The sequence below is a fragment of the Poecilia latipinna genome, unplaced genomic scaffold, assembly GCF_001443285.1.
Source record: "Poecilia latipinna isolate Pla-1442-1.1 unplaced genomic scaffold, P_latipinna-1.0 Scaffold237, whole genome shotgun sequence".
Taxonomy (NCBI): domain Eukaryota; kingdom Metazoa; phylum Chordata; class Actinopteri; order Cyprinodontiformes; family Poeciliidae; genus Poecilia; species Poecilia latipinna.
In genome coordinates this window covers 1,187,281-1,199,042 of record NW_015112853.1, presented here as the reverse complement: position 1 = coordinate 1,199,042, position 11,762 = coordinate 1,187,281, and the positions used below count along the sequence as shown (strand labels likewise).

Sequence of the window (11,762 nt, the reverse complement as noted above, 5' to 3'; positions counted from 1 at the left end):
TATATATATATTTATTTATTTTTTTACAGTTTTGGTTTGATTACTTTTCTGAATATGTTCGGGGTTTTTTCAACAAGGGGCCTTTGTTTGAGTCTGTATAATTTAGTTAATGATTCATCGATTATTAAATTTGTTGATTATTTCAATAATCAGTTCTTTACAAATAATCGGATTAATCATTTCAGTCTGCTGGCCTTCAGTGCTCAGCGACAGGCAGAGTAATCGCTCTGCACTGCTCTGTAGTCAATACAGCAGGAAACAGTTCTGGTCTCTCCAGAACTTTCTTTGGAGTCTTTTTTTAATAACGATTTGAAAGAAAAGGTTGGTGGTTTCAAAGTGGTAGTTTTTTAAAACCTTTGTAAGCCATCCACTGTTATTAATATTTTGGGATTAATTTTAGCTCTACATAGGGCGCTCTTAATGGTTCTTAATGGATAAATAAGATGGTAATGTTTTATTCTCCTCCAGGTCGTACTTTTCCCACCCACCCATACTTCCAAGCACAGCTGGGAGCAGGGCAGCTCTCGCTGTTCAACATACTGAAAGCTTACTCACTGCTTGACCCCGAGGTAAGTTTTTCTTTTTTTTTTTTTTCTTTTTTTTTTTTCATATTCCTCGGTGGAATAAAAGTGAATGTCAGGTTTCATTTTTCTTAGAGGCATAAAAACTCTTACTTACCATTTATCTTGTTGCTGTAGGTGGGCTACTGTCAGGGCCTGTCCTTCATTGCTGGAGTTCTGCTTTTGCACATGGGGGAGGAGGACGCATTCAACATGCTCAAATTTCTGATGTTTGATGTCGGGCTTCGTAAGCAGTACAGGCCTGATATGATTATCCTGCAGGTAAGATGCAGATTATTCCCTTTCTAAAGTCGGTTTGTGCATTCCTCTTTGTTTGTTTTTTCTTCTTTAACGTAGTAAAAATCATCGCTATGATTTATGATGGCTGGCTTGGGTAGAAATTTATTAGGATTGATTCTTTGACACTTGAATTTCCTCATCTGTGAAGGCCAGAGCTAAGCTTTTAAGTACGCTGTTGGTGTGCTGGGTTTTTCTTGGCCTCGAGCGTCTAAGGATGCTCTGACTGCACTGGCAAGATGGTTAGATTAGCATTTGATTTGATCTTTCACTTGGACAAAGCTAAATGCAGATATCACCTGATTTTATTGCATTAACTTGCTCCTATTTTGTTGGAATCAAAACAGTTTGAATAAAAGTGGCGTAAGAATGAGGTTAACCAGGAAGGATGAACATTAAACTGATGCAGCTCAGAGTTTTAGACACAAAACCTGAAAACTAACTGCACCCTGGTGGCAAGTTGCACACATATATTAATAAAATATGTGTTGTAAGATGTTGTTTTTGTGAAGTAACGTCTCCAAAGACATCTGCAGCACTGAAAAAGCACCTTCATTAACCTCCCTGTATTAAAGCACCAGATCTATTAATAAAGTTGGTTTCTCAGTACTTACAGTGTTGCCTCCCCCGGTGAAGATGTGACAGCATCTGTTGTATGTATTTATTAACTAATAATAGTTTGATTACTCACAGTCAAGTAAGAATCTACAAAACTACCAGCATTATAAGACAACAAAACACCTGTGGAAAGATTTGATGTGCAGTAATTTCATTAAACAAATTCCAGACAGTATTTTTTTTTTTTCTCAAACTGTTTTCTTCCTGCAATTTATATTAAACATTAGAGCTAGATGAAGGTTTAAAAACTCAATGTTTGGCTCGTAATGGATTCACTTTTAATTAAATGCAAGGTAATAGTATAACGTGTTGTGGGCCTGTCGGTTTTCCTCCATCAGATTCAGATGTACCAGCTGTCTCGGCTGCTTCATGACTACCACAGGGATCTGCACGGCCACCTGGAGCAGCAGGAGATCGGCCCCAGCCTATACGCCACCCCCTGGTTCCTCACGCTGTTCGCGTCACACTTCCCGCTCGGCTTTGTGGCCCGTGTCTTCGGTAAGATCTGAGACCTTCATGCTTATGCACTTAGAGATTCGGCCCGCACTGTAACTGCTTGTAATCCTCTTGCTGTGACTAAGATAACCACATTTACTGAAGAGTAGAAACCATGTCAGGGAACAGAGAACTTGTAGGTTTAACTTCTCTCTTCTGTTACCTGTCAGGATAAGAGTTTGTGATGGCAGAGATGAGCCTAATGCGTAAATAATAGAGATGTAATGATAGATCCAGATCACATTGGGTTCATAAAAAGAAGTGATTTTAGTTTTGGGAAAAGTAGCCATCAGCTTTTTTTTGTTGTTGTTGTTGTTGTTTGATTATCTACAGATAACAGAAAAGATTATATTTATTCCAGGTGTGACCAGCTCATTTAATCATACTTTCAAATGTATTCATATTTATTGATGCTCTCATTGATCCAACAATGGGGAAAATATTAAAATGAGCAGTTTTGGGGAATTTGTGAAAATGCAATAACAATAAATAAGTTTTTATCATGATAAATATGTAGAGGTGGAATGAATGGGATGAGAGCAGAGGCACGGAGCCCAACATGCGATGTCTGACCTAGCAGGGTGGTTGTTTGTCCCGTCTCTCTGTGTTCCTCTGTGATGGTAACAGATTCTACCCGCCTCTCGGACAGTCGCTTTTTTAGTTAAACTTACATCATCAGACATGGTGTCATCCTAACAAGAACTTGATAATTCTTTTCCACACTGATGTTACATTGACAGTTAATTTATGGGATTAATACTGCAAGAAGATCTTGTTGGATCCGTCCATCCTTTTCAATCCACGTATCCGAGGTCGGGTCGGGTCACAGCAGCCTAAGCAGAGAGGCCCAGACTTCCTGCGCCCAGCCACTTGGGTCAGCTGCTCTGGAGGAATCCCAAGGCGTTCCGAGATCACAGTCCCTCCAGCGTGTCCTGGGTCTTCCTCTGGGTCTCTTCCTGGTGGGAAATGTCCAGAACGCCTCACCTGCGTCCAGCAGGCATCCTAACCTGACTCCTCTCGACGTGGAGGAGCAGCTGCTCTACTCAAAGTCCATCCCAGATAGTAGGAGTCACCTCAACGCACGACTCTTGTTACACCCCCAGAAAATGGGTGTAGAATATTAAGAATGCTTGATGAATTAATACTCCAAAGTGTTAGAGTATATTTTCAGCAGTTGTCTCTTTAAGAATCGACTCTCTTTAGATTTTAGCCTCAGAGTGAGTCGCAGAGGTGACAGAGCGATGATTTTCAGCGTCACTTTTTGATTTTTGTTCCTCTGTGTCTTTTTGTCTTTCAATATTTTAACACCCACTTAGTTTCTATCTCTTTTTCAAGCCTTATCTTTTCTCTCCTTCATTCCATCCTTAGTATTGTTGTCATGCCTAATTTCTTATATTGGGCTCTGCGACTGAACCAGACTTGCTGTCTCCTTGAGCTCATCTGAGCAGAACGATCAGTGTGTGTTCGTGCGCGTTTGTGAATGAGGGCATCACGTGTTGGATATCGCATGTTGGGCTCCACACCTCTGCTCCCATTCCTTATTCTCATCTATGATCTCATGCACTCCTGCCTAACCCAAAACCACACCCTGATGTATTCAAAGAAAGACAAAAAAAAAACAAAAGCACACCCTCGCTTAGCTCTGCAGATTCACTCTAACATATATTTATGTTTGCTTTTGCATTTATTCTATTGACGTCAGATCATTATTCTGTTTTTAAAAACAAGCCTTTAAGTCACGCATAAATACGGTAAGCTTCACTGTCACCACCTGTCATGATTTGTATTTATTCAAATGCATCCTAAAAAGTTTTCACGTCAGAGCTTTGGCTTTTCCCCCCATCTCTTTTGTGCTGTACGTCTTTCTTTTCCTCTCTTACTTAGCAACATTTGACCAGCTTTTTTTTTTTTTTACTTCTCTCTTTACTAGATATGTTGTTCCTCCAGGGTTCAGAGGTTATCTTCAAAGTAGCCTTGAGCCTTCTGGGCAGCCACAAGCCTCTGATCCTGCAGCACGACAGCCTGGAGTCCATAGTGGACTTCATAAAGACCACACTGCCCAACCTCGGCCTGGTGCAGATGGAGAAAACCATCAACCAGGTGGGAATAAAGACACTAACCTGGCTCAGTTTAAAACACAACTGCATCTCATTCATCCTTGAATTACATTCAACTTTAAAAGTTTACATTTTCACTTCATATTGTTTTCATTCTTCCCGTAATAACTGATACGGACACACCTTAGTAGCCTAGACTAGTCCGGAAGAATACAGCATTTTACTTTAGTAATTTCAACAGCTCCCATGGAAAGATCAAACAAGCAACAAGTCGGGGCAGGTTAATGTCTGCATGTTCAAGTCCATGTTTGCAGGTTGTAGCCCACACAGTCCTGCAGAAATGCAGCCACTCATCACACCTCAGCAACATAAAATTGCAGCGGACAAATGTTGAATGTTTGCTGTGACTGGATACAATCACGGTTGAGTTAGATTGGGATGAGAATGCAACAGATTGTCAAGTTCAGATGTTTTTACAGAGCCTGTATGAAACGACCACAGTTGGACCAAGTGATTTAAAGCGATCCTCATTTCTTTTAGCTTTTACATTAAATAAAGACCCATTTGTATCTTTCTACGACACAGTGAATAACATGTTAATGGAGGCAAAACACAGACACGGGGTCACCAAGTCCTCCATGAAACAACCATTAGACATTTTATACAAAATCTGGGCTTTACACTGAAATATTGGTCAGTACAGTCAGAAAAAAACAACAACATAAAGTCAAATAAACACAAATATTTCACCAGACACAATCAGCCCTCAGTGGCCATCACCGTCCCCAGACCTAGATCCTACTGATACAGTGAAGAAAGGGGAGAAGAGAGAGATTTTGCGACTCTAGAAAGATGATCTAAAGAGAGTATTCCTAGAGGAAGGATTCCTTTCTCTGTTCGCTCCAATGTTGTGAAATTTTATAGGATGAGACTAAATACGTTCCTGTATTCACAGCAGGAGCTCAAGAACAGTAAACATGACACTGGTGTTTGTTTAAAACAATTATTCTTAATTTTATTTTCTCCTCTGAGTAAATTAACTTTAAGCAAAGTTTAGGTTTTGTAGTTTTCAGTGTAAAATTACAAAACTGCAGTAAACGGGGCTCCACATGGTCTAGAGATGTCGATATTGAAAAAGATGGGTTGGACACATAAATATTTGCCTTCAACATCCGTCCATCGCCAAACAGTTTCAACAATTAATTAATCGTAAAGTCTTGTACTTAAAATGCAAAAATGTGGCTGAAAGGGACCTCATAAAACTTTCGTAAAAAATATTTAGGGAATCCTGTGTAAAATGTTTTTTTTTTTTTTTTTAAATCACCACTTTAATAGGGGTGGCAACCAGTTTGTCCAAATCTATAAGTTTAATAATTTGTCTGGTTTCTGCTCAGGTTTGTCTTTTTTTATTATTGCATATAAATTTAATGAAAAAAAAATAACTTTTGAAGAAACAGCATTTAGAAGTTAGAAATATAACTTTGTAAAGATTTAAGAGTGATTTAGAAAATGACAAACTAAAGCAGCACACAATGAAAAGCATTTATTCTTAGGTTTTAATTTGATGACTCCTGACATTGCTCAGAATCCGCCAATATTCACCTCTCCCGTATTGATTTTAAAGAGCTGCTGCTGAAAGTCATCATAATAAAGTCATTTGTGGGATGTAGAACCAGAATTGGTTGAGTTTGTAAAATTATCCTTCACCACAAATTTGTTTACATTTAAGATCAGAGCAGATTTACAGTTACAACCTTTTTTAAAAAATTTAGAGACACCATTTGTTTGACTTTGCAAAAAAACGTTGCCAGTTTTAGACTTTTTGTGGAGTTTGCTTAAGTCTTAAAGCAAGTATTTGTGAACAATAGGACAGTAAATATCACCTGACTTTTGGTGTTGACTCTGAATCACTCCTGATTGCTGCCTCCGTCATTTTTGAAGGGATTAGATGGATCTTGGCTTACGTCAATTTCACTGTGAAAATTCCTGCAGCGTTTTATTGTGTTTGTTTTTGTCATTTAATACAGGTAACCTTTTAAACTTGCCTCAGTTCCACCTCAGCTCTGAGTGACGGAGGCTCACCTCGGTGTGAGGCACGCCCTGCCTTTCCAGCAGCACTCAGTGCAGCTGTTGGGTGTGTGTCAAGTCATTTAAAGTCGGTGTCATTCCACCGTTTTTAGAAAATACATAAGATCAGGTGAACCAGCTGAATGTTTCCAATTGCTTTCATCCCTCATTCTGTATTTTAGAATGTTAACCTACAACCCGTCAAGCAGCCGAGTTGATGCGCTAATTTAAAGCTGTTGGGTATTACAAACTTAACTTAGCTTCAGGGTTACCTTTGAAATTTGCATGATGTAACAAACTGGTTTCTCACTGGTCATTTCCCTCTAAAGTTGGTTCTCCATTTCACATTGCAGCCAGGTTTGTAGGTGACCAAGTTTCAACTTCAGCACAAAAAGCACCCGGCTACAAGAACTATGATGTATGCAACTTTTAGTTTGGGGGGTTGGTTAAAGTTGTGATGATCTGTGAAACTAGAGGTACATTTTATTGATCCAGATCTGTTGTAATAAACAGATCATCCTACAGGGCTTTAGAGTGAGATCAATTTGATCAGATCAGATCAGATTTCTAAATGTTGCACCTGAAAAAAAAAATCTCATGTCGCAATGGCGCTACCAGTCCTTGGGGGTAATAAAAGACCTGATTGGTAATAAAATATCCGCTTTGAAAACAGACACACTTTGGGACCATGTCTAAACCAATCAGAGATAGTGAAAGGCGGGAACTCCTCTCTGATTGGCCGTGGATCAGACCGTACGTAACTACGTCTGCACCCCGCAGTCAGCGGTGAGTAGGCTAGGCTAGTAGGCTACGAAAGCCAAGTCAGAGTGGATTTTATGTGGTTGAGGAAAGAAAATGTAGAAAAGTTAAGGTCTGAACCATCCGAAAAGTCATTACCATTACTCTATGAGCTACCAACGCCCCTATGTTACGTGAAGTTGTGGTTCGGAAACGGTCTCAGATAACGAGCCACAAATGATCCACTTCGAGCCAAAGCCACTGAAATTAAAAGGGGGAAGTGTTTTAAAGCCAGCGGCTTCGTCAGTTTTGCTGGCCAAGATGCACTAAAGCCAAAAATATAATGCACTTCATTTACTGTAAAGAGTGTCGTGCCACAGTAATTATTAGTTTCTCCTGCGCGCACTGGTCAGGAAGTGCGGGTCCATTTGCGTCTCAGTTCCTACAAACGAGACTTGAAATAGTGAATGTAAACTCGGTTTATAAATATTTACATAACAAATAAACGGCGTTGTGTTCGTTTTGTGATGCGAGATGTATCTGCTGGAAACAACAACAACAAAAAACACGTTCCTGAGTTCATTTGAGAACAACTACTCCTATCAAATATTTTCATAGCCAGATAGACGAAATGAATTAATCATATTAAACACAAAATCCAATAAAGTAAAATCTGAATAAAGTTGCACTTGGGATTATTTGTACTTCTGTCAGATCTAGATTTAAACTCATTCAAGTCAGGTAGGAAATGAGCATCTCTTAATATGTTCTTTTATTTAATGTATCTTGAGATGTAATTCTTCTCCAAATAAGAAACTATTTTCATTTGATTATTAGTCATTTACAGATGAATATTACCTTCATTTGACACTGATTTAAAAAGTCTTATGAAAAATAATTAGACACACCAGTGCAAAAAGTTAGTATAGAGTCCTGGATCATAAATTTTACAAAGAGAAAATAAATATATTTTTCAAATGTTGAATAAAATACCTGGACTTTGTATAAATGGTGCTAAAGTACCAAAGTGTTTAGCGTTATTCTGAGGGACGTTATCCAGAGCTGCTCGTGTCCCACCTCTCACTCAAACTGTGCCTTCTACATAACCCTACTGATTAACAAAGCAAAGCAGAGCGGGAATACATCTACGTCTCAGCTTTAATAATCCAAACAGCTCCTAAATCCTGAGGATAATGAAGAGTAAAGCCTTTAATTATATGTGAGCAACACGGGATGACAGCTGCCTCCCTCCTGAAAGCTTTCTCTCAATCATAGTTTGCTTTTCTCTTCAGAAAGAAGTGTTGGCCTAATTTCAGTGTGACGCCTTGAGTTTGCTGTCCAAAAACACCAAAACACTGCAGCAATGCCATATTTCAATTTGACCCATTTCTACTGTTATTGACTAAAAGAAACACACAGTGTAGCATATCATACACAGTTTGTGTAAATAAATGTACCCTGTGTCAGCTATCTTTCGTAATTCCATATATTTCAGTAGAAACTCGATTGCCTGCTATTAGTAAAACTTTTAATGTTTTAGAAGGTTTGAGTCTTTGGTAAATAGTTTTTGTTGTTGTAGCTGTATTTTTTTTATTTATTTATTTATTTTTTTTACGTCATGGTTTTCGTTTTATCAGGTTTGTGAGATGGATGTGTCCAAGCAGCTGCAGGCCTATGAGGTTGAGTACCACGTGCTGCAGGATGAGCTGCTGGACACGCCCCCAACCCTCAACCAGCAGCAAAGAGCTGCACAGCTGGAGAGGACCAATCAGAGCCTCCGGCAGCAGAACCTGGACCTGTTGGAGGAGCTGCAGGTATGCGGACATACAGAACATGTGAAGATCCACGACTGAAAGCTATGTGTAATCAAACCTCTTCACTCTGTTATGTCTAAGTGAAACCTAGTGCGAGTAAATTGACTTCAAAAGTCACCTAATTATTTGGTTTTGTAAGAATCACAGGTTGCAGACCCCTGACCTTAGCTGACAGGTCAGGAAGTGACAGAGGTCACATTAGATTTAGTTAGTTGTCCTTCATTTTGAGAGACGGTCTCAACAAAATAATAAGTAACTGAACGAGGAGCAGCAGGAGGAATGTGCTCTTTTCAAATCCTTCATAACTCTTCAACGTGCCGTCAGTGATTCGTTTAATTTAGTGTCCAGAGATGATACTCTGATTTTCTTTCTATAGATTGAATTTGTTACACTCTAATTGTACTCTGCATGTAAAGTTGAAAATGTGTCTGTGTCGACACAAAGCTGGTCAGGTGTGTTAATTGCAATACATTAAAATGACGATGGGTAAGGAGAGCCGATCCTTCCCCCCCTCACCTGTCCACTACTTTGTGCTAATCTGTCATATAAAATCCCAACAAAACCGTGAAGTTTGGCTTCGTAACATGACCTAATGTGAAATGTCCAAGAGGCGTGCGCGGTTCTGCTAGAGAGTTTGTTCTCCTGCGCGCTGATCATTCAAGCTGCTGTTCTCTGATGCCGTTTTAACGCAGGTGTCCCACGCGCGAGTCTGCAACCTGGAGAGTCGGGTGGAGGCCCTGGCGCAGTCGGAGGGACAGCTGAAGGAGCAGGTTTCTGCTCTCGAGGAGGAAAAGAAGCAGCTGGCCAGCACCATCGCACACCTCCACAAGCTCCTCACCGAGCTGGGCATCAACGCCGACCTCGACGGGCAGACGCTCCCCTAAGCTCCCCAAAGACGAGACTTTGACCACAGTTTCACAGCCGAACGGCAGCACAGTGGACTCTGTCTGGTTTAAATGCTAATAGCTGCATGTGAACACGGGCAGAATGCAGGAAGAGCGAGGGTTACAGCCCTAAAGGAAGAATTTGTTGAAGTGACTCCTAAATTGGTCTCTCACATCTCCAGTAAATGAGAAAAGGACACAGGATGAGAGGGCTTTCCTTTCCTCTTAAAGATGTAAACAAACCCCCAGTTAGCACTGAGCCTCTGCTGTTCAAACAGAAAACCATCAGATAGATTCTCACCTGTCTGTTTGTTCACAAAGAGCAAGTTTCACACACAGCTTTATTTGTCTGTGTTGGATCCGACCAGGCTGAACCGGCCAAAGAACATCTTGATGCTTTATTTGGAAGAACAAAGACTCCACTACACAGTATTCTGAGACATGATCGCTGTTACACAAAGTTGGTCCCAAAGAAACAAACAAAGCGCGCTGCTTTGTTCTGCCGTGATTAGCCTCCTATAGCGCTGTTTTCGGTTTATCTATTACAAAGGCTGAATGCGACGTTATCTAAACGACGCCGGGTGCTGCTGAAATGTTTAGGTCGGGAGGTGAGCTAGGTTCAGCTATTTTTGATTCTTCCTCGGCGCTTGTAGTTCCTAGCTTCCTGACCGCGTGCATTTTAACTTCATTTAGCGACAGAAGCTCACAGGAAGAGTGATACAATATATCCAGTCCATTTCACATCCTGTTTTTCACCTCTGAATACACTTCGAATCGTGTGCGAGGATGGAGGGCGGGGTGGTGGGGGGTGGGGGTGGGGGGGTTTTGAAACGGTAGCACTCCCCGTCCAGGACGGGGGAAGCCCTAACAGGCTCCTCTAAGTTATTTCCAAAACGACGCTTGGGTGTGACGCCCGCGCCGCTGAGACAATCTGTAGGGTGTAAATGTTTTACTGTATTTTCCCGACACACTGAACTCCTCGGAGCCAAGCTGCAGCTTGGTGCGTCTGTACGTGAACGTCTGAATGTTACTGTTTCTTGTGCACTTCACTGATCCAAAAAGAAAAGCTGTTTATCACTTTGAAGATATTTTTTTTTTTTTGCTTTTACTCTTTTGCACATATTTCCTGTTTTATTGATCTATTGTCAGTCTGTACTTTAAAATACAACTCATTATTATTTCAGCACACATGGAGTCTGTGTTCTTTTCGTGCCTGAGGTTGTCTGCTTACAATAAAGAGTCATGGATCAGATGTAACGTGTCAATTGTCGTAGATTGCCTCCTGTCTAAACACGTCAGTCACTCTCAGTGCCGTGGCTCTGATTGAAGCTTTTTGCATATGGAAACACGCCTCACACACACACACACTCACACACTTATACATCGCTGGAGTTCAGGAGCTCCTGCAGAGGCGTTACAGAGAGCATGCTCAGGCAAGTTGGCTCTCTTGTTAGTGTGCATCTGCTGTAAATTTAATCTGCGTAACCTTGGATCAGTTAAAACAAGCCTCTGAGTTTGTCATGTCGTATGAGAATCTGTTCTCCTGTGAGCCGGAACGCTGCGTCTGTGGGTGGGATGAGGGCTCCTCAAAGTCAACTCAGATGTTCCCAACAAAATATTTTCTCTGGATGCAAGTACATTTCAACATCTTGCGTCTGGTCAGGATGAACAGTCTGAGCTTCAAGTACTTTATGTAGGACACGATCACGTATTAACAGATTTTTATATTTATGGAATCAGCAGTGATCCAGTTCTGCTCCACACTTTCTCTTTAGAGTAAGCCTAACTAAAACATTTTAGGTTTTCAGAAACTTTTGCTTAAGAATTGACAACTTCCTGTTATCCCGTGTTCATCTTGCCGCCCTGCACACTTGATGGTGAAGGAAGTTCACTGCGTTTTGATCCATTGAGGTTGAACTAGTAAACACTCCAGGTGTCTGTAGTGGGAAATACCAGATGTGTAGGTGGAGGGTATCTCATGACCACTGGTGGAGGATCTATGAGGCTCCGGGCCATTCCTCCTGCACAGCTCCTGGGAACCTGTAGAACTCTATGACCTCTTTAAAAAAAAAAAAAAAAAAAAAAACTCGCGGTTTTATGGTAAGTTAAGGTTTGAGTCTGCCAGAAAACTGACAAAAGATCATCATCAGGTCTTTCAGTTAGAAACGCCAAACGCAGAAATGATTTACCAGACAAACAAAAACAAAACAATCCTATTCCATGTCCATCTCT

The 11,762-nt window shown here is 40.7% G+C and overlaps 1 protein-coding gene across 6 annotated transcripts in view; it reads left to right on the top strand.

Moving 5' to 3' along the window:
- Nucleotides 1-10,782, top strand: part of tbc1d1 (TBC1 (tre-2/USP6, BUB2, cdc16) domain family, member 1) — a 57,250-nt gene extending 46,468 nt beyond the window's left edge. For 5 of the 6 annotated variants that reach the window (XM_015032374.1, XM_015032375.1, XM_015032376.1 and 2 more), the window contains 6 exons: nucleotides 469-569; nucleotides 699-842; nucleotides 1,814-1,973; nucleotides 3,901-4,070; nucleotides 8,470-8,646; nucleotides 9,339-10,782. In XM_015032374.1, coding sequence (XP_014887860.1) covers nucleotides 469-569; nucleotides 699-842; nucleotides 1,814-1,973; nucleotides 3,901-4,070; nucleotides 8,470-8,646; nucleotides 9,339-9,530 — 944 coding nt within the window. In that variant the 3' untranslated portion in view covers nucleotides 9,531-10,782. Of the gene's footprint in view, nucleotides 1-468; nucleotides 570-698; nucleotides 843-1,813; nucleotides 1,974-3,900; nucleotides 4,071-6,054; nucleotides 6,490-8,469; nucleotides 8,647-9,338 lie in introns of those variants that run through there. The other variant, XM_015032378.1, reaches the window with a different exon arrangement.
- Nucleotides 10,783-11,762: the final 980 nt, after the last annotated feature.